Source organism: Dromiciops gliroides, chromosome 1, assembly GCF_019393635.1.
Source record: "Dromiciops gliroides isolate mDroGli1 chromosome 1, mDroGli1.pri, whole genome shotgun sequence".
Taxonomy (NCBI): Eukaryota; Metazoa; Chordata; class Mammalia; order Microbiotheria; family Microbiotheriidae; genus Dromiciops; species Dromiciops gliroides.
The window spans coordinates 471,437,542-471,461,841 of NC_057861.1; the positions used below are offsets into that span (position 1 = coordinate 471,437,542).

At 35.4% G+C, this 24,300-nt stretch overlaps 1 protein-coding gene across 1 annotated transcript in view; it reads right to left on the reverse strand.

Annotated features, from left to right (window-relative positions):
- The window catches only part of MAN2A1 (mannosidase alpha class 2A member 1), a 205,799-nt gene that overhangs the window by 176,658 nt on the left and 4,841 nt on the right, over positions 1 to 24,300 (reverse strand). The window contains exon 2 of the mRNA XM_044003273.1: positions 2,880 to 3,143. Within this exon, the coding sequence (XP_043859208.1) occupies positions 2,880 to 3,143 (264 nt within the window). The remainder of the gene's footprint in view (positions 1 to 2,879; positions 3,144 to 24,300) is intronic.

A 24,300-nucleotide genomic window follows, 5' to 3' on the forward strand; every position in this document is an offset into this window, starting at 1 on the left:
GTTTGCACAATAAGTGATGAACATTCCCCAACACACAATTCATGAAACCAACTACTACTGATAAATTAATAGATATTTTGAAGTAGTAAATCAACTTAACCTTATGCAACTAAATACTCATTGTCATAGACAACTATTTTGAAAGAAGTTTCCTCTACCTGCATACATTAAAACTCCCTACTTTTTAAAGTTTCCCTTTAAAGACAGATAAGCAGGATGTTGAAAGAAACAGGTGAATTTATTATATATTTAAAAGGAAAAGCAAGTTACACATAGCAAAGATTTGTGGTTTCACATAGAACTCTTTTTTTCTGTTCTACTTTTTATGTGATTTTCTATTTATTAAGTATAGAATAAAAGTTTTCATCTTGATTATGAGAACAAATATTTCAAGCTAGAAGGAATCTTTATGGTTGAGTCCAACCTACTGTTCATGAGAAGTTGTTTGTCCTTTGTTGCCAAAGACAATCATGTCATTGGGGTAATGTCATGACTTGCACTAAATTGGATTTAAGTGAGGGAGGACTGTGCAAGGTCACCAACCTCATCCTCTCTTCCAGAGTCCCCTGGGTTCAGTGGCAAAATATACATCAGGACGCTGTAGATGGCCCCATATTTTTTAAGGCAATTGGGGTAAAGTATCTGAGGTGACATTTGAACTCAGGTCCTCCTGACTCCAAGGCCAGTGCTTTATCCATTTCACCACCTAGCTGTCCCAAGACTGAGGCCCAGAGGTTAAAGGGACTTCCTCAGGGTCACGCATTAAGTGATGGAATCTTTCTTATTAAAACTCACTATATACTAAGAGTAAGCTAGAAAAAATAAAATACTGTACATCTGATTTAATATAACTGTGAGAGTTTTTTTATACACTATAATTTCTTTAAAATTCACCATCATCATGGAAGAGGCTCTGTACAAAGTACAAAAGACTCTAGGACCTATGAAAAGATAAATTAGGTGGGCGCAGAACTGAGTAGAAAGATGTTTTAGGAAATTTTGGTGCTTTCAAAGATCTTAAATTGCTTGCTGCCTCAAAAGCCCATATCCTAACATCAATATTTTCCCAGTAATACTTTAAGATTATGCATAAACACATTAATCTCATAAGAATTATAACAGGGACAACTAGGTGGTGTAATGAATAGTGTCGGGCCTGGAGTCTGGAGGAATCATTTTCCCAAGTTCAAATCCCCCCTCACACTCTTACTAGCTATGTGATGCTGGGCAAATCACTTATTCCTGTTTGCCTCAGTTTCCTCATCTATAAAATGAGTTGGAGAAGGAAATGCAAACCACATCAGAATCTTATTTTTAAAAAGGTTTTTTAATTTTTTTTTTAAAAGAAAGAATTACAACAACAAAAAACCTAAAAAGCAATGGAAATACATATTGGTCATAAGAAGACTACAGTACTTTTACCAAAAATGACCTTCATATAACCAGTGGCATGAAAGAGATTAAGGATATGTAAAAGCAGAAAAGGAAGTGGGCCAATTAAATACTTAAAATGAAAAAATGGATAGATCAAAAAACACAATAGTAACTCTGATACTGAGGGCAGCTAGGTGGTGCAGTGGATAAAGCACCGGCCCTGGATTCAGGTGGACCTGAGTTCAAATCCAGCCTCATACACTTGATACTTATTAGCTGTGTGACCCTGGGCAAGTCGCTTAATCCTCATTACCCCCCATGCCCCCAAAACAAACCTGAACCTAGAAGGAAGATAGGGATACTTAAAAAAAAAAATCAGATACTAAAGATCAACAGTATATTCAGCACATTTGTTAAATTTCTAATGACAATTTAAGGACAAATAAAATGAATCACTTAGGATGTAGGCATGGAAGAATTGTGGTATCAACATTGGTACGGTTATAATTCACCAATAAAATAAGGAACCAAAAAAGTACCCAACTACTATTCAGTTGGATTTTTTTTTTTTAGATTTTTCATATTGTCTAGAGTGAAGGTTTTAAAACTGGTCTGTGTCCAACCCCAAATGCCCACCCATTGCTGGTTTGTGATTTTATTCATGAATTATAGTCTAGCCAATGCAGATATCACAACTCTTTCTAATCTTCCCCATTTGGTTGGAGGGGAGGGGGTCTTGAAAATAGTTTCTGACTATCTCTCTGTCTGCCTCTCACACTATTTCTATTTCTACCTCTTGAGCTTTTCCATTAACATTTGCATTAAAAAAACAACCAAGATTATGCACAAGTACAATATGGCTTTATAAAAACAATTAAATTTGGGTTTCAATGCTGAAATATATCGTAAGCTGCCAATATAATCTTTCTGTTTCTTTTTTTACTGGACCTGTGAAATCCATGTGGAAAACATCATATGGAAAATTCATATGGGAAAAAAATTTATTGGCATAGTATGGTTTCACCATATATTCACATTCATTTTTCATCATTCTACTTAATGTGACCAAAAAAAAAAGAAAGCCCTAAGTCAAAAATAGTAAAAGTATTTTTATACAATTAAAACCATGTTAAAACAAAAAGTAAAAAATCATTAACTAAACTGTAAAGGATATGCATAAAATTCAAAGATCTGGAATGATTTGTACCAAAATTTTAAAAAGCAAATCTTAAATAATAAAACACAATAAGCTTTAAAAAGGAGGCAAAAACACAAATATCCAAATAATTTGCTGGTGTAGTTGTTTTGAAATATTCCAAAATATATGAGTAATGCTTATATTAAAAGGCCTTAACTAAAAAAATAAAAAAGTGTGAAAACAAATTCAGAAGAATATCATTTTAGGGGTAAAGAAGAAAAAAATAAGACTGATGTCAAACAGTAAAAGAGCTGAGAAGTTCTGAAAAAAGACAACAAAACAAGGCTTATTTACACATGTGCATTACCTGTACATCTGAATTCTGATTTCCACTTTCTGAAGCAAATGAACAGTCTTCGGGTTCATTCAGGAAAGGTATTACAACAGATGGCATAAGATCAGAGATGGATCCTTGACTGACATTATTATTACTTTGTGGGCTTTTCTGATCATCCTTCACAGATTCACTCAAATTGATGACAGAGTCTCTAATATTTGAAATTATTTCATTATTTTCTGCCAGCAAACGTTCTAAATGGTCTATTTTTTCTTGCAATATTGAAAGCTGGGCCTGCAACAAGATAAAAATGCATAAAAACTATTATTCTTCTGCTTAGACATGTGTGCATTTTTTTTCCCCTTAAATGTCTGATCAAAGAGGCCACCACACTCTTTTAATGCTATAGCCCTTTAATAACAGGAGGAATTTGGAAAATAGAAACAGCTTGCAGGAGGCAAAAAAAAAAAAAGTTTGTGCACACCAGTTCACAGTATAAAATAATTACCACAGCTGGAATCACTTTTTATGATAATTATAGTACACAGCAAAAAGGCCTCAAGCATTCAAGATTTAATTATTAAGAAATCCCCAAACTGGATGTACCACATCAAGTATTAACCTAATATTTCATAGTCTGGAGTCCTATAGAAGACTTTCTTGGAATAAATTACTAAAAAACAAAAAATTAAAACAACTGCTTCTAACATATATAGTTACAAAGAACACAAAAACTGCCTCTTGACATCCCTGAACAAGTTCAAGATCAACAGTATCAATTAACTACCCATATAAATAAAAGCAATAGTGGTGCAGATAAATGCAAATCATATGGTCATCCAAACAGTTTATATTTGACTTCATAATATTATAACACATTGTCACTAATTAGCATCACATTCCAAGGAGAACATGATTCTTAGGAAGCATCAGCCTTGGCATACACAATATTTAAAAGCAAAGACATATACTGAATACTTCCAGGATTGCTCTAAACCCGGAAGTCACTTTTATTTGCATCTCCTCCCAGACCATATCTCTTAATTTTAAAAATTAGAATCTAATAACAGTAATTTAACAATCTATTAAAAGACCATTTAGAATACTTGCTAAGGAAAAAAGTGATATCTCAATTATGAGAAAAACAAAGTGAAGAAAAGTCAAGGAAGTTATTACTGATTACAAGTGATAGAACAGCGGACACTCCAAAGAAAAAGTAAGCCAGAAACGGGCAAAAAATAGGGCTGAACTACAGGACAAGAAGCATACCTTACTCGCCCTTAACACAAAAAGGGGTCATCTGCAATCTGTGCATCTGTTGGGGGCAAGGGCAGGGGAGGATAGAGAATCTGTATCAATACCCTTTGGTATATGTTGTGACATCTCCACAATGATGAGTTAAGAAAAACTATAAAATGTAGGAGTTACTTCGGACAATCAATTTGTGTGTACTTCTACTGACAAAATGTTTCCCTTCAACCAGATGAAATTGAATTGAACTGGTTTCAACATTAGTTCTCTGTCAGTTGAGTACTGGACTTTATGTTGTCAGACACCCTCAGGGAGGATGAGAAGAGTATCAAAGTCAGCTACCACACTGACAGTAAATTATTTTAACTTGAAAAGGCTACAACAAGCCAAGACAAAAGTGGAGGGAGAACTGGTGAGTGATTTTTTGTTCACAGATATCTGATTGTATACTCAATGCAGCCTCTGAGGCTGAGAGGCAACAAAGTATGGATTGATCTCTGCTGCTTGTGCTAATCCTGACCTAACAATTACCACCAAAAAACTACAGGCTCTTCACCAGTTAGCACCACACCTATACATGGAACCACTGGTTACAGCAAAAGGAGAAATTAAGAATGCTGTGGATTAGTTCACTTACCTTGGTAGTATACTTTCCAGAGAGGTACACATAGATGATGAGGCTGACACACGGTTCTGCCAGAGCTAGCCCATTGTTTGGGAGCCTCCGAAAATAAAATGTGGAAGAGAAGCTAGGCATTAGACTGCCTACCAAACTGAAGCTCTACAGAGCCATAGTGTAGACCTCATTGTTGTACGCCTGTGAAACCTGGATAATATACCCTTAGGCCAAAATTGGTCTGTTGTTACAAGGTAATCCTATTATATGGGCAGCTAGGTGGCACAGTGAATAGACCTGAGTTCAAATCCGGCCTCAGACATTTATAGCTGTGACCCTGAGCAAGTCATTTAACCCTGCTTGCCAGAGTTTCCTCATCTATAAAATGATACAGAGAAGGAAATGGCAAACACTTCAAAAACAAAACAAAACAAAAACCAAATGGAGTCACAAAGAGTTAGACACAACTGAAAACAACTGAACAACAACATCTAGGTCATGCCTCAAAATGGTAGATTTCCTCCAGGAATCTGTCTTGGGCCTCTTTCACTTTGAATTATTATCTCTATGCTGATACTTATGAAACCCTAACCTCACTGCTGATCTCCTAGTTATCTGCCTTTTGGACATTTAGAACTAAATGTCTCATAGCCATCTAAAATTCAACATGTCCAAAACAACTCATTTTCTGATCCCACATCTCACACACACACACACACACACACACACCTTTTTTCCTTCCCTATTATTACTGCTGAGTGTAGTCCCAATTCTCACTCACCTAGGTGACATTCTCTACATCTCAGTGCCTCTCAACACCCCCCCCCATCTAATCATTTGCCAAATCCATCAATTCTCCTTTTGTAACATCTTTTGTAAATTATCCCTTATTTCTTTCAACATTGCCACCACCTTGGTGTAGGCCCTCATCAGCTCAAGCAAGAAAAGTGTTGCAATGGCCTGGGGGGCTTCCAGAAGTCACTTTCCATTCAAACAGGACAATATTTGTAAAGCACTTGGCGTAGTTCCTGGTCCACTGTAGGCAGTTAAATGCTTGGTGCCTTCCTTTTTCCTTATTCCAGGTCATACTATCAAATTCATCTTCCTAAAGCACAAGTTTGTCCATGTCATCCCCCTATTCAGACAAATCTAATGATTCCCCATTATTCCAGAATCAAATATAAAATCTTCTATTTGACTTTAAAAGCCCTTGATAACCTGGCTCCTTCCTATTTTTCCAGTCTTCTTACTCCTAACACCCCTGCCCCAAGGTACTCTGCAATCCACAAATACTGGCCTACTTTGCCACTCCTTGCACAAGACACTCCATGCCCCAACTCCATGAATTTTCACTGACTGTCCCCTATGCTTGGCTCACCTCATCTCCACCCCCTCACTACTCCAGGTTCAAGTCTCAGCTACAATCCCACTTTCTACACCAATCTTTTCCCAATCCCCCTTAATTCTAGTACCTTCCCTCTTCATTACCTACAAATCTCCTGAAGATACCTTATAGAACTTAATACAATCATTCATTTGGAGAAACCAAAGTTCTAGAATATCAAGGGAAATGATGAAAAGTGATAGGGATGAAGGGGGGAATAGCATTCCTAGATATCAAACTGCAGTATAAGGCAGCAGGCATCAAAATTATCTGGACATGATTAAAAAACAGAGATAGCTCAATGGAGCAGATTAGACATAAGGGAGAATTAGAAACAATAGAAGAACTCAATAACTAAGTGGATAATAAAGTGGAAAACAAACTACCTAGGAAAATATTCCTTATTTGACAAAAACCGCTCTGACAGAAATTAGGCTTAAATGAATACCTTACACCATATTTCACAATATATTCTAAATGGATTCTCAACCTTAACATTAAAGCTCCTACTATTAAAAACATTAGGAGAGAAACAGATCGTGTGCCTCTCACAGCAATGGGCAGGACATGTATTCTTAACCAAATAAGATATAAAAGGAACTTAAAAAGATAAAGTAGATAAATTATTTCTTTAAAAAGAAAAGGCTTCTGTACAGACAAAATTAATGCATCCATGGATAAGGAATTAATTGTGATTTGGAACATATGATAAAAAGGATAGTGGTCAAATGGGAAAAATCTTTGTATCAAATTTCCCTGATAAGGTTTGGCATCCAAGGCATATAAACAATTATTGCATACATATGATTAAAAGACATTTTCCAGAAGATAAGTGGTCATGGGATATAAACAAACAGGTCTAAAAAGAACTGTAAAATATCCACAACCACATGAAAGAATGCTCCAAACCACTAATAGTAAGAGAAATGAAAATCAAAACAATGCTGAAGTTTCACCTCATACCCTGCAAATTATCAAAGATGATAAAGAAGGGAATAGTCAAAGTTGGAGGGCAAGCGTAAAGATAGGCACAAGAGTGCATTGTTGGTGAAGCTGTGAATCAGGACAATCATTTAAGAAAGCAATTTGGAATTATGTAAATAAAATAACTAAAATTTTCATACCTGTTGACCCAGAGATTCTACTAAGCTTACACTCCAAGAAGACTGTTGATAAGAAAATCCCCACATACACCAATTTTTTGTGATAGCATCATACTGGAAACAAAGTTGATGCCCATCTATTGGGGGATGCCTAAACAAATTGTGGTACATAAATGCAATGGAATATTATTGTGCCATAAGAAGTGACAAATATGATGAATACAGAGAAGCAGGGAGAGATTTATAATCTGATGCAAAGTGAACTAATTAAACCAAAGCCAAGAAAAAAATATATAGACAATGATTATAGCAATGGAAACAGCAAGAACTACAAAATAACTAAATGTGAATGTTGCAATATTAAGAAAAGGCAAGCGTGGCCCCCAGAAGAGATATGGGAAGAATGAGTGAGATTTTCCTCATCCTTTAGTTATAAAAGATTCACCATAGTTATAAGTGATTTGATTATGATAATAATCAATATATTAACTGAAAAACTGTGATTATATTTAGATATTACTTTGTTACAATTATATAAGGTCAAAAGGTTAAGTCTCTCTTCTAACTTTCCAACGTCAAGCATTAAGTAATATCACAAGATACAGTAGTCAGCAATGCTGTATTTTAGTAAGCACGAGTGACATACTTTTCTCAAGGAGTTCACGCCGCTCACCAGTGGCCTGACCTATTGTCATCATAATGCTGACATTTATGGTCACTTAGGTAGTTCCTCATATTTCCTAAGAATATGTTTTAATTTTAGAAGCGCAAGTAATCAAGATTAATACTATGTTGTATAAGTGTAACTTTTGGAAGGGTACATAAACCTATGGATTTTGTAACTCTGGGTCTTTCAGGTCCGACACCTGGATGACCAACCGACTTTATTAAGAGACTAAAACTCTCTCAATAAACCAATTGGCTTTGTTGGGGGACTGACCCTTTCTCAATAAACCTATTTGCTTCAGCCTGGAAACTTTGTTGTTTCTGTTCTTCTGTCGGACTTAAAAATTTTCCCAACAGAAGACACCTCTATTCTATTCATTTACAGTGGCTGGATGAGTATTGTGATGTATGAAAAGTCTGAGAGATATAACTTCAGGGTGATTAATAATCAATTTTATTAATGACAACTAGCAGATAACTGATAAAATAATAATTTGGCTTTATCTAGCAAACTAAAGACCCATCCTGGAGAATACAGAATATTTTAAAGGCCTTTGGAAAAGGGTGCATCTCTAAGGATAGAAATCAACTCTGATTGGTTAACAATGAGGGAGTGGATATATTAATGAAAAGGTGGACAAAAAATCTTTAGCTCCTCCTGCAGAAAACATAACCTAATTGTGAGACTCAGTGCAATCTAGGCACAAAACATCTCTAACCAGACCTCACTGGTTGGTTTTCTCCTTCATAAACTGGGTCACTCTAAAATCTGATGGAAGGTTGATACCAAGGACAGCCAGATTATTTCCTAAAGGCAAGATCTTGCTTAGACTGGATTCTGTTTGTAAAATCTCGTAGTTGGGTGGAGTCCCACCCAAGATTGAAAAACGTTATCAGCAATGTTCTTCAGAGGCTAGGAGAATAACCTTATAGGGGTTGATTTCTGAATGAGGAAATAGAAGGGGAAAACCTTACTCATAATTTAATAAATCGTTATTAGTATTTATTTGCAGACTTTTTCGATGCATTGATGAGATTTGCTAAGTTTTTTTCTACAAAAATATTATTTGTTACATCGGATGGCTCTCTAGGAGGGGAAAGCAGAGAAATGCTGGAAGAAATTCTGCCGTTATACTAGAAATAGCAATAAAAATTTATTTTACGACAAAACAAAAAAAAAGTTAATCAAGACATAATGTAACAAGATACACTCCAGAATGTTTCCAAAGAGAAATTAAATGCTCAAAACAAGAAATTAGAAATTAATATAGGCCAGGAGGGAGAGTTCTCCATGCAAAATTTTAAAATTCCATTATCAGAATAAGAAAATTGAATTCATGATGGAGTTTCTGTAAAGAATGGAAAGAAAGATTAACAAATATGGAAATACAATAATACTGAAGTGGAGGGAAACTGGAAAAAAGAAACAGGTTACAACACTGATTCCAACGAGGCTATTCTTAAACACACTTGTTTAATTCCATCCTTTGGGGGTTGCCAACAAGGCAACAATTAGACTGTTTTCTAGTCACATTACATTTTTAAAATAAAAAATATCATTATCCAGCTTCAGCATCCACCATATTCACCAGATTTAGCTCCAAATGATTTGGTTGTTTAAAATAATAAACTTCCCAAGATGAATATTTCTCTTTCTTTTTAAAGTTTGTAACCACAGGATCAAGAGATCTAAAAGAAGGCTCCCATATCAAAGAGTTTACAGATCCCAAATACCAAAAAAATTTTAGCGGTAGTAACACCTCATACATGACAGCTTACCTAAACCTTACAAAGCACAGCCTTATAAAGAACCAGATAAAGAGCCAAGAAGTGAAGGGTTTCAAACAGTAACTTGAGAACAATTTTTTGGGGTAGCATTCCTTCAGTGTAATTAAATATCTGTACTTTTAATAGTGAATAATGTGAAGTAGAGCGAAAAAGTTTAAAACACCAATCTGATTTTACTTTTAAAAGCCACTTTTCAATGGCAAAAACACATTTTTCTTTTATTTTCCTTAAAAATATTATTTGTTGTGTAGCATGGCTCTCTCAAGGGGAAGGGAGAAATTCTAGTGATTTAATAGAAATTCCAATAGAAATCCTGCTCATTTGTTCTTTTAAATACACTTATAACAATGTAATAGGATAATGAATGCCTCTGCTTTAGAGAAACAAAAAATTAGTGTTGAAGTCTTTCATGAACTTCAAGAAATTAAAATCACCCAAAACAAAGCCCTTCTTAAATATTTTACACTTGCTTATCAAACCTTGTATATCAGAATTTGTTCAAACTTATAATACTATAATATTTTTATGTGTTATATGCGAACTATTTAGTATGAGCCCTACTGTGTAAGCAATGTATAATAAGGTACAGTTATGACTATTTTATAGAATGGTGTAAATTTTACTCTTATCATTGGCTTTTATTCGCTTAAATGAACAAATCAATTAGACTTAGGATTTATTTGATGCTTCATCCTTTGTCAGGAATACAACCCCAGTCTTCCTATGGAAAAACACAATTCACTAGGAAGGCACTGAATTCTTTTAAAGGGTGGAAAAAATAGGAACTGCTTAAATCTGGTTTTTTAAAAAATCTTTAATTGGGTTAATAATTCTCCAAAAGAAACATTATTACAGCAAGCTTCTCTACATTAACCTTAGATTTTTTAAAAAATTGTAATTTTGTATATATAGCAGATAACTAAGCAATTCTCAAGCATCCTCCCTCCTCTCTGACAAAAACATTTAATAACACAAAGACACCATAAGTAGAGCTGTACACGATTGATCGTGTTACTAGTTCTGTTCCAGCAATAGGTCAAAAATTGTAGTTACAAAATGACCTTAAAACTGCATTTTCCTCAATAGTGATAAATACACCTGGACATTTTTCAAAGCATCATTTTTTCAGGTAACCGTACAAAGGAAGAAATAAATGTCCTTTTTTGAAGAGAAATACTTATCTCATAAGTTTGGCATAGATACTATACTAAGAGAAGGCAGAAAGATAAACGATTACATCTCACCTAAAAAAGATAATTATCCATAAAGCTTCAGTTTGAGCAGATATACAGAAGCAATTTTCCAGTAACGGAAAAGCTCTTCCACAAAACGAAATTCTGTACAATAAAACAAAGTCCCCAAAGTTTCCCTATCACTCTCGAGGACACCACCCTTCTAGTCACTCCCTATCCCCTTCACAACTTCAGTGTTAACTCCTCACTCTCACTCACTCCACATACCCAATCAGATGCCAAATCTTCACTACATTTCTATAACAAACCTACCTCTACATTTACATGGTCACAACTTCAGTTCAGGCTTTCATCACCCCTTACTTGCAAAAGCCTTCTAATTAGATTCCCTGCCTCAAGTCTCTCCCCATTCCAATCTAACTTCTCTACAAAGCTGCCTAAGTAGTAGTAGTAGGCTTCCGCCAGTCACAGACGACCATGGATCAGCTCCTTGAAGAGCCACAGGCCACAGTGTGGCTGTGCAGTCTGATACGGGAGCCGCAGCTCCTGTCGCAATGAGGACATCGGAAAACTGCACTCTCTGTTGCCCGTCAGTTCCTGCATCTCATTCGTTTTTCTTCCTCCAGAATTTGAAGGCCCATCTCAGCTTCGCGCAAGCTGCTCCTGAGTACTGAACTCCATCAGGCGCGGTCCTTGGCCATCTCCTCCCAGCTGCCAATGTCTATTCCCAGAGCCCTCAAGTCTCGCTTGCTGCCTAAGTAATTCTCCTAAAACCCAAATCTGATCAGGTCACTCATAGGCAGTAGCTCAGATATCTCTAGAATCAAATATAAATTCTTCTATTGGGCACTATTTAAAGCTCTTCACAACCTCTTTCTTGCTTTTTTTTTGTCACTTTCAGCTTTATTAATCTGTGCTTTGCTTTTATAATACATATATTTATAGATTACTCCCAATTGGAGAGAGATCTCCTGCAACAAAAACAGTTCAGTAAAACTAATAAAGGACAGTGATCTCACCTAAAAGTGTATGCAACATTTTACACACGTAGCAGCCCCTACCTATTTTTAGTTAGCAGAAATTCATTCTCATTCTCATTCTCTCTCTCAGAAAAAAAAAAATTCATTCAACAAATATGCACAAACAAAATTAATTCCTCCAATGGCTACATGCAAAAAAATATGTCTCTCATTCTGCACCCAAAATCCATGTCCTCTTTGTAATGGGATAGCATGTTTCATCACTGGTCCTCTAGAATCGTTAAGGATCATTGTATTAATCATAGTGCTTACAGCTTCAAAGTTGTTTGTTTTCACAAAGCTGTCATTGTATAAATTGTTTTCCCATTCTGTTCATTTCATTCTCCAGTTTATAAAAGTTCTCAGAACTGGTTATTTTTATAATATTGCTATACTTTAAACTCTTCTTCTGGTTCTGCTCACTTCATTATGCATCATTTCATAAATTGTTCCATATTTTTTTTAAATCATCTATTTCCTCCTTTCTTTAACACAACTTATTTAGCTCTTCCTCTTATCCTGGATATATCTTCTTAGTTTTCAGTTTTTTTGCCACCACAAAGAGTTGCTATAAATATTTTTTCACATAGTCCTAGCAGAGATATAGCTGGGTCAAAGGGCATGTATTATATTAATTTTTTGTATTATATAATTCCAAACTGCTGTCCATAATGGTTGTTCCCATTCAATGGTCCACCAATGGTTCATTATTGTGCCTGTTTTCCCACAAGCCCTCCAAAATTTATCATTTTCCTTTTGTGTCCTCTTTGCCACTCTGATGAGAGTGAGGTAGAATCTCGAAACTGCTTTAAATTTTAATTTCTCTAACTAGTAGCAATTTGGAACATTTTCCCCCATGTAGATAGCCTGGATTTCTTTCCCTAGAAAGAAACTATTTATCAATTGGGGAATGATCCTTTTTTTTTCTTATAAATTTGAATCCATTCCTTGTATATCTTGAAAATGAGACCTTAATCAGAGAAACTTGCTTGCAGCTTTTTCTTTTCCTGTTTCCTTTTTAATCGTAGCAATATCAGGTTTGTTTGTGCAAAAAAAATTTAATTTTATCTAATCAAAATTATCTATTTTATCTTCTATGATCCCATATATCCTTGTTTAGTCAAGAACTCTTCTCCTATCCATAGATCTGATAATTACTTTCCAGATCTCTCTAATTTGTTTATGATGTGACCTTTTATATATAAGCTACTCCAGTATACTAAAAATGACAACACTACCTAAATTAATCTACTTTTTCAATGCCATACCAAACACTTTGCCTTATAGAACTAGGAAAAAATAACAACAAATAAATAAAAATAACAAAATAATAGCAAAAAGGTCAAGAATCTCAAGAGAAGCACTGGCCCTGGAGTCAGGAGGACCCAAGTTCAAATATGGTCTCAGATACTTGACACTTCCTAGTTGTGTAACCCTGGGCAAGTCACTTAACCCTCACTGCCCCAAAAAAACAAAAGAATCTCCAGAGAAAAAATGAAATGCAATGGGAACAAAAGGGGTGTTAGCAGTGTCAGATCTCAAGCAATGCTACAAAGCAGTTATTATTAAAACAATTTGGTACTGGTTAAAAAATAGTGAGACATGGGGCAGCTAGGTGGCGCAGTGGATAGAGCACCGGCCCTGGAGTCAGGAGTACCTGAGTTCAAATCCTACCTCAGACACTTAACATTTACTAGCTGTGTGACCCTGGGCAAGTCACTTAACCCCAATTGCCTCACAAAAAAAAAAAAAAAAGAAAGAAATAGTGAGACACTATCTTTCTAGTCTTCTTACACGACTCCCATTCACAAACTCTACTGTCCAGGCACCCAAACACACTGACTTATTTGTTATTCCTTGAACACAATGCCCTACCTCCCATCTCCATACCTGTAATGCTCTCACCTCCTCTTAGAATCCCTAGGTTCCTCCAAGACTCAGCTCAAGCAGCACCTACTACACACACACACACACACACACACACACACACACACACACACACACACACACACACACACACTCTTCTACCAGTGCCTTCCCCTTCACCCCCAATTTGGATGTAAGGTCTTAGAGGGCAGAGAATGTTTTTATTTTTTTCTTTATATCCCCAACATTTAGCACTAAGTGCTTAATAAATTCTTGTGATTGATTGTAAAAGGGTTAAAAGAAATGACTAGAATTAATTACAGCTGGTCTAACAAAGCATAACTTAGTAAAAGTCCTTCTTTATCAAACAGATAACAATTTGTAATTTGTATACCAAAGCTGAAGACTATTCAGATGCCTCTTGACAATGAACTTAAAAGTTGCATATGGTACTGAAAAATATATATATATTCTTTAGTAGTCCCATTTAGAAGATGCCAAGTCTTTTAACTCTAGTTTCTCCAGCTTTTGTTCAGGTCTCTATTTTCCCTTTTATCTTTCTGTTAGACATCCAAAACTGAGACATCAAAATCTCCTGTCAGTATGGTATATTACTGTCTATTCTTTTTGTTTATTACTGTCTATTCTTGTAGTTCAATTAATGTTTCTTTTATGAATTAAGATGCTAAAGCATTTTGGAGCAAATAAGGTTAATATTCTATGATTCCTTTCAGCAAAATGCAATTTCCTAGTTCATCCCTTTTTAAAATGTTTGGTTTTGCTTTGCTTGATAGCATAATCATTAATGTTTTTTAAAATTCTGATGCATAGTAATTTTTTTCTAACCTCTCATTTTTATTCTGTTTATATCTTTTAAGTGTGTTTCTTGAAAGCAACAGATTGTATGATTTTCTTTTCTCATCAGATCTGTCATTCTTTTTCTTTTTATTGACTTCCTGGATTACCATTCCCATTTAAAGTTATGAGACTTGAGTTTACATTTTCATCCTTTTGTCTCTAATATTCTTTTCTAAATTAGTGTTTTCCCCTCTTCCTGTATAATCACCAATACTATGTCTCTCCACTTATTTTAGCTTAACCTATTTTAAGGTATCCCTATTCCCATTAACTCTCTTCCCCTCACACTTCCCATTTCTTTCTCTAGTTGTAGAGTTTTGTTAAGTTCCTTATGCTTTCTAGCTTTTATCTAGCTATGTAATTCTTTGTCTTTTTCCCCCCATCTCACTTAAGCAGTCAAGGAAAATCTTTCTTCTTCTCCTTCCCTTCTTTAGCTCTTTAAATTTCACTTTTTGTGCCTTTTTCTAAAAATAATTTTTCTCCCATTCTCTTCCCTTCCTATTTCAGACCTTTATTCTTTGATACATGGCCCTTATACTTATTCAGTTCTTCTTTAGTCTTTATATTCCTAATGGCATAAAATCTTCTGAGGTGGCTATTTTGTGTCTCTTCTTCTAAAGATTAATATGTCATTGTCTTGCAGATCCTGTCTCTGAACTCTTTTTTTCTGTTGTGCCTCATTCTTAGAAATATCAATTTCTGCCAGTGACAGAGAAGCTATTGCCCCTGTCCCTGGTTGTGCAGTTACTGACTGGAGCACTCCCCCTGGTCATTTTTTCCCATTTTCTTGGAAATCTCTTCTCAGGGTCCATGTCCTCCCATTCTTCTGGATGTTAATAGGGACCAAAGACTCTGATTCCCTTTCAAGGGCAGGATGAGTGGTCTCTGAACATTTCTTTTCTGAATTCCTTGCTTTCAATGGGCAACAGTGATAAAATGACAAATAGATAATGCCTGATGATCGCATCCATTGTAGACTCTCTCTCCTCTCCCATAGCATTCTTTAGCAGTACCCTCCTCCCAGCACTAAAACAAGATTCTCCCCCCACCCCTTACAACCCCCCTTTTTTTCCCAATCTCTCTCTCTGCAACCTAGCCCATTCTCCAGTAGGCACTCTTCTACCTGAGAGCCTACGCAGCTATTTTCTCTTTTCTGTTAGCCTTTGATTTGATGTGGGCATATCACACATTATTCTCAATTTTCTTCATCCTCTTTCCCCTTTTATGTGGCCTCCCATTCTATAATTTAGTCTCACATAATATACCAATTCACTTGGAGACACGGTGGTGTGAGGGTTAGTCCATGTTTCAGGTTTGTTTCTTCATTATCCCTTCTATTTGACTTGTGATTTCACTCCTTGTCTCCTCATGTGCATTTAAAGGGAAACTCTCCCTTATTCCACTGTTGGGTTTTTTTCTTTCTTTATGCAGGTTTGTACATCTGTGTTGCAAGGAGCCTAGTGGGCTATGGGGAAAGGACCGCTAAGCGAGCACAAGTTAGGTATTAAGATTACTGGTCTTCTCAGCAAATCAAGTTTTTACCTTGTTTGGGGTCTTAGTGTCCTAGATCATGAAAGAGTTGACACTACTTCAACTCTGGCACATAATTGCTATTTTGGAGGGGTCTGAGAGGTCATAATGATCAGGGGAAAAAGTGCAGGTGTTCTTTTTGGTCACATGACTAGAAGTAAGCAGGGTTCTGTTTGTTTCTTTTTTGAGGGCGGAGATACAAGTATCCCTGTGGCAATCTGGTAAAGCCTATGGATCCCATCTCAGAATGTTTTTTAAATACATAAAATAAAATACATTTAAAAGGGTTATAAGGAAGACCAATTATACAAAAAGTTACTCAAACTTTTTAAAGTTAAGGACCCCTAATCTGAAGACTCAGATCCTTCCACAAACCTCAGATATCCTCCCTATTCATATTCCTTAAACTCATCAGTTTTCAGGGATACAATCGTCATCTCCTGTGATAACTGCCAAAACAACCTGAATTCATATTTTTTCCACGTGAATGTCCTATTTCCTACTAACACTAACCCAACATATTCAAAACTGACCTCCTCCTCTTGCCCAAACCAGTTATTCTTTCCAGCTACTCATTTCTATATTGTGCCACCATTCTTCTGATCTCCTAATTTTAAAGAAGCTTTTTTTAAAATCTTTGATCTGTCCCTCTCCTCTAATACAATTAACCAAGATGGTTCTTTCTCTAAAACCTCACAGGCTCAACCTTTCCCTTCCATTCCCACTGAAACAATCCAAGACCAGTCCTCATCACCTAACTCCAATAATGACTGGAAATTATTGGGAATTATTTGGAAATAGTGATTGTGTAACGATTGGAATGACACCACCTGCTGGAGACTTACTGTAGCAAAGCGCCACCATGAGGTGAAGGCCTCTGAGGGCAAGCCATGTGGTCAAGGTCCTTAGCGTCAGGAAGTGACGTTTGCTCCTGGATACTGTCTATCAAGGCTACCAGCCAATCAACTTGAGGAGCCTCCCATTTCTGGGAGGAGGACACTGGCGGAGTGGTTCTCTCTCTTTTTGGATCCTGACCTTGCCATGGTGGGTCAGATGATAAGGTCTCTTAGAAATAGTTAGATTTTTACCTTTCTCTCTGATCCTAATGCTCTTTAATAAATACTTAAACATTTAAATACTCTTGCTAAAGCTTATAATTTATTGGCAACCACTCATTAGATTTTAGATAGTATAGATAGAATTTTAGCTCCTTACAATTGGAAAGTTAAAAATGATTGTTCAGTTTCCTTCGGGGATTCATTAGGTAGGATCATAAAATTTAGAACTAGAAAGAAATCTTAAAGTGCATCCAATCCAACTTTCTCATTAATCACTGTATAAAGGCATGCCCTCATCCTCTCACTTGAACTACTCTAATACACTTCTAAATGATTTCCCTGATTTGTCTCTCCTCTTTCCAATCCAGCTCCCACATAGCTGCTAAAATAATTTTCAAAAAAAACTTTCAGTGGGGGCAGCTAGGTGATGCAGTGGATAAAGCATTGGCCCTGGATTCAGGAGGACCTGAGTTCAAATGTGACCTTAGACACTTGACACTTACTAGCTGTGTGACCCTGGGCAAGTCACTTAACCCTCATTGCCCAAAAAAACAAACAAAAAAAAACCTTTCAGTTCTTTCCTGTGGCCTCAAAAATAACAAAATTCTTAGGCTGGTACTTAAAGCCTTCTACCATAAGGCTCCAATCTATTTTCCAGATTTATTTCATACTATTCCCCTTTACACACTCTCTAGCTAAACTGGGATATTTCGCTGCTCCTCATACTCAGCACTAAATTTCCTACCTCCATGCATCTGTACAAGCTCTCTCATCCTTTACTCTTACTTGTTCAGTGCACTCCATGCCTGACCAGGGGCCTCTACTACCTCTGTTTTAAGCTGTGGTTTAAGAAACCCAAATCTTTTCTAAATTCCTTGGCTTGAAACAGTAGCAGTAATGAAATGTCAAATAACATCTTTGCCTCAGTTTCCTAATTTATAGAATGAGGGATTGGCTTGCATAATTTATAAGGTCCCTAAAATTCTCTCCTATAAAAATTCTTTGATACTATAAAATGTATATGCATATGAACTATTGGCTTTAACCAAATCAAGCTACATTGCTGAGACATTAAATTATAAGCCCCCTTAAAGGCAAGGGACTATATTATATTTCTTTGCATACAAAGCACCCAGTACAATGACCTCCAGACAGGTAGTAAATATGAACCAGTAGTCTGGAAAATGGACATTTCTAAAGAATTCCAATCTATTTTCAGTCTTTTAAGAAAGTGGTATACAGGTAAAATCACATTTGACTTAATTTCATTTCTTCATTATTTTTAATTACTTTATGTAAAGTTATTGATATTACATACAGAAGTAATTTTCATAATGTCAGTTACTACATATTTAAAAGAAAAAATACTTTGATATACACAATATTTACAAAAATTAACATATTGGGATTTTTGTGTGTATGAATTAGTTTCCAAGACATTTCTCTGGACTGGAACTGGGAAAAGCTGTTAAGCAGTAAAGTGGCACAGCACACAGAGCCTGGAATCAGAAAGACCTAAGTTCCAAACCAGTCTGATATACTGTGTGACCCTAAGCAAGTCACTAAACCTTTTGCCTCAGTTTCCTCAACTGTAATATGGGGATAATAAGAGCATCTACCCCCCATGGTTGTTTTACGAATCAAATGAGACAAATTCTCAGCACAGTGACTGGTACATAGTAAGGTACTATATAAGTGTTAGCTATTATCAGTAATGATATTTTATTAAAGTCTTGCAAATCTAGTCAATAATGCTTTAAACTGAAAAAGGAAAGAGTTGCCATGCATAATCAGATTAGATACAATGAAAGTAGCTACAATGTAGAAGAACAATAGAGAAACCCCCAAATTTATAAGACAAAAATCCAAAAAAGGAGGCAATAATAAAAATTCACGGCTCCAGGCATCTTATTCACAAGTATCGTATTTAGCATTGGCTAAAATATCAATATTAGCACCAAATACTATAGCACCTGATTTTTTAAAAGAAAAGTTAGGGGTGGCTAGGTGGCGCAGTAGATAGAGCACCGGCCCTGGAGTCAGGAGTACCTGAGTTCAAATCTGGCCTCAGACACTTAACACTTACTAGCTGTGTGACCCTGGGCAAGTCACTTAACCCCAATTGCCTCACTAAAAAAAAAAAAGAAAAGAAAAGTTAAATGAATTACAGGTAGAAAGAGATAGTAATACTATAACAGTGGGGGGCTTTAATGTTTCCCTATCCAAATTAGATACATCTAACCAAAAAACAAATAAGAAAACAATTAAGGAGGTGAATAGAAGCCTAGATGAGCTAGACTTGATATATGTCTGAAGAGAATTGGATGGGCATAGAAAGAAATATACTTTTTTTCTCAGCTTCACATGCTACCTTTACAAAAACTGACAATATATTAGGGCATTAAAAACTATACCTAAATGCTGAAAATCAGAAATATCAAATGAGTTCTTTGCAGATCACAATGCAATTAAAATTATATTCAATAAGGGACCATGAAAATAGATTAAAAACTAATCGGAGGGGGCAGCTAGGTGGTGCAGTAGATAAAAGCACAGGCTCTAGATTCAGGAGGACCTGAGTTCAAATCCAACCTCAGACATTTGACACTAGCTATGTGACCCTGGGGAAGCCACTAAACCCTCACTGCCCCCCCCAAAAAAATACCTAATCGGAGACTAAACAACCTAATCTTATAGAATGAAAGGGTTAGAGAACAAATCATAAAAACAATCAATAATTATATTAAAGTGAATGACAATAATGAAACAACATATCAAAACCTTTGGGATTCAGCAAAAGCAGTAATCAAAGGAAAGTTTATATCTCTAAAAACTTGTATCAATAAAATAGAGAAAAAGCATACTGATGAACTGAGTATGCAATTTAAAAAACTAGAAAAAGAACAAATTAAGAATCCCCAACTAAACACCAAATTGGAAATCTTAAAAATTAGAGATGAGATTAATAAAACTGAATGTAAGAAAACCACTGAATTAATAAAAATAGAAGTTGGAATTATGTTAAAAAAAACAATAAACTATTGGTAAATACAAATTTTTAAAAGAGAAAAGAAAACCAAATCACTAGTATTTTTAAAAGGGTGAATATACCACTAATGAAGATAAAATCAAACAATTATAAGGAGTTATTTTGCCCAATTATACACCAATAAATTTAACAATTTAAGGTAAATGGAAGAATATTTACCAAAATATAAATTGACTAAATTAACAGAAGAGGAAACAGAATAAACCTATCTTAGAAGAAGAAAATAATTCAGCCATAAATGAGCTTCCTAAGAAAAAAGCATCAGAATCACATGGATTTCCAAGTGAATTTTACCAAATATTTAAAGATCAACTTATTCCAAAATTAAATCATTTGAAATAACAGGCAAAGGAGGAGTCCTACGAAACAAATATGGTACCAATGTCTAAAGCAGGAAGAGCAAAAAAGGAGAGAAAATGATAAACTAATTTTGTTAATGGATATAGATGCAAAAATTCAAAATAAAATACTCTCTAGGAAACTACAATAATATATCGCAAAAATTATACATGGTGACCAGGTAGGATTTATACCACTGATTATAGCAATAACAAAATTAACAAAAATTATATGATTATTGTGAAGTTTAAAATCTATATTGTGTGATCGCCTTAAATTAGAAGCTTTAGCACTAGTCTTTGGGCATTAAACATTTATTTAAGCATACAGGTATTAACATGGAGTTCAGAAAGTTAAGAAAAGGCCTATCTAGCCTAGAGTTCCAGCCTGGTTGGGTTCTTCCTCAAGTCCTCCACCAGAAGCCTGCTTTAATCAGGAACTCTCCAGTAAGCTGATTGTGGAAGCTTTTTATAGGTCTGGAACAGAGGCAGTCCTTACATCTTCAAGCTGATTGGTTGGCATCATCCAAATCCACTGGTTTTGAAGGTGTTCTCAAGTTGAGTTCACAGTCTAGCTTCGGAGAACAATACCTTCCCTGCTTTTGGCATTGTAATAAAGTCAATTTGCAAGTGCTCAAAGGGTTTATATGCTAGAGGATGTCCTCCATAAGCTTTAGCCTTGAAAGCATGCTGATTATAGGACTGACATGTGGAGCAGCCCGAGCAGACTGGAGATGCTGTGTTAGTCACACCTGGTGCTATCCAGGTTCTCTTAATAGAGTCCACAATGCCTTGTGTGCCAAAATGGCCTATTTTGTGAACAGAGAGGCACACCTGGTAATAGAATTTTCGGAGAAGTGGTTTTCCCTCTGAAGACATCCAGACTCCATTGATCTGTTTTGCCTTAAATCTCTTTTTCCACCTTTCTACTTCAGAATCATCATAGGTTAGGTTGGAAGGAATATCCTCATTATGTCAAGAGATGAAGAAAAAGCTTTTGATATAATACAACATTCATTCCTATTAAAAACACTTGAAAGCAATGTTATAAAGGGATTTTTTTCCCTTAAAATGAAAAGAAGCGTCTACCTAAAACCATCAGTAAATATTATTTGTAATGGGGATAAGTTAGAAGCTTTCCCAATAAGATCAGGAGTGAAACAAGGATGCCTATTATCACCAATAGTATTCAATATTGTATTAGAAATGCTAGCAATACCACTAAGAGAAGAAAAAGAAATTGAAGGAATCAGACTGGGTAATGAACTAATAGAACTAATTCTTTTTGCAGACTATATGATGATCTACTTGGAAAATCCTATATATTAACTAAAAAGTTAGTAGAAACAATAATTTTAGCAAAGTAGTATATAAAGTAAATCCACAAAAATCATCAGCATTTCTATATATCACTAAAACCCTGCAAGGGAATATTAAGAGATACCCCATTTAAAATAACTGTAGGGGCAGCTAGGTGGCGCAGTGGATAAAGCACCGGCCCTGGATTCAGGAGGACCTGAGTTCAAATCTGGCCTCAGACACTTGATACTTGCTAGCTGCATGATCCTGGGCAAGTCACTTAACCCCCATTGCCCGGCAAAAAAAAAAAAAAAAAAAGATCAAAATAACTGTAGACAGTATAAAATACCTGAGAGTATACCTATCAAAACAAGCCCAGGAACCAATTATAACAGTTTTTATATAAAGTCAAATTTAAATAATTGGAGAAATATTCATTTGGAAGAACAAAACACCAAGAATATCAGAAGAATTAATGAAAAAACATAAAGAGGTTTAGCAATACCAGATATTAAACTATACCATAAGGCAGTAATTATCAAAACTATCTGGTACTAAGAAAGATAGATAAGCGGGAACAGAGTAGACATGCAATAAACAGTGGTAAGTGATTATAGTAACTTTGTGTTTGACAAAAGTAAAGATTTAAGTTTTTGAGATAAGAACTCATTATTTCATAAAAAATTGTTGGGAAAACTGGAAAGCAGTCTGGCACACCAAAATGGATATATGACCTAGATAGAAAGGGAGATATAAGAAAATTGAAAACACATGGAAAACATTACTGATCAGGCTTATGAATAGGAAAATATTTATGAATAAACAGATACAGAACACGTGAGATGTAAAACTGGTCATGTTGATTAAAATAAAAAGCTTTTGTACAAATAAAACCTATGAAGTTAAAATTAGAAGGACAGCAGAAAATTGGAAGGGGGGAGTTTATAGACAGTTTCTCAGATAAATATATAGAGAACTTTGTCAATTTTTTAAGAATATGAGTCATTCCCCAACTGATAAGTAGTCAAAGGATATGAACAGGCAGCTTTTCAATGAAGATATCAAAACTAAAGTCATGTGAAAAAATGCTCTAAATCATTACTGATTAGAGAAATGCAAATTGAAACAACTCAGATATCATCTCATACCTCTCAGATTGGCTAAAATGATAGAAGGGGAAAGTGACAGATATATGAGGACATGTGGAACAATTGGGATACTAATTCACTGTTGGTGGAACTGTGAACTGATCTATTTTAGAGAACAATCTGGAAATATGCCCAAAGAGTTACAAAACTGTGTATACCCTCTGACCCAGCAATACAACTATTAGATCTATTTCCCAAGATGATCAGGGAAAAAGGAAAAGAACCTATATGTTCTAAAATATTTATAGCAGTTCTCTTTGTGGTAGCAAAGAACTGGAAATTGAGGGGATGCCCATCAATTCAGGAATGGATAAGCAAATTGTGGTATATGATTGTGATGGAACACTATTATGCTGCAAGAAATAATGAGCTGATTGATTTTAGAAAACTGTGGAAAGACTTGCACAAAATAATGAAGAGTGAAATGAGCAAAACCATGATTTACACAATAACAGCAATATTGTTCTACGAACTTTGAAGATTAAGTCATTTTGAGTATTACAAAAACTGAAACCAACTACAAAGGAACTATGAAGGGAAGATACTATCCACATCCAAAAAGAAACTGATAAACATAAGTATGCATAGTATGGTTTTACAAATATATACATATTTGTATCTATTGGTAGCTTTCTCTAGGGCAGGGTGGGGAGAGGAGAAAAAAATCCAAAGTGCACAGCAGAGAACAAAAGAAAACTTAAAAGCACAGAAAAGGGTAACTTTGGAAACAATATGTAGTGTTTATTACTTAGTTTCTCCAAAAAAAAAGTATGAAAACTGAAATGAAAATTCATGGGTTTTCCTCTTTTTATGTTGTGCTTTGTACACGGAAATGTTCTTTTTCTTTCTGTCTTGAATAATTTTTTTTTTTTAAAGGGCTTATTTGGCTCAGGGAAACTCAAGGTTCAGGATGCTAATATCATTTTCTGGTCACTAGAGAACCAAACAGCCATGAATGGCCCCTCTGATGCTTGGCTGATAGAAAATGATGCAAAATGGAAGGGGGATGTGCTTCAATTAACTGAATCAATACAAGGAATCCTTAACCCCTATCACTAATTGAATATCCATTTCCGTTCACATCTAGGTAAATCTCTCAACTGTTGAATCACCTACAAATGTCTAATTTGTTCCAATATTGAACCTAAACTACCCAAGGATTGACCTGAGATGAGCCTAGCCCAGAACAGAGAGAAGCAAGCAGTGAGGCAGATGGCCAGATGTCAAAGGTAGATGGATATTTTTGGTCGACTGCAAATTCTATGAGTCAATAGCATAATATGGC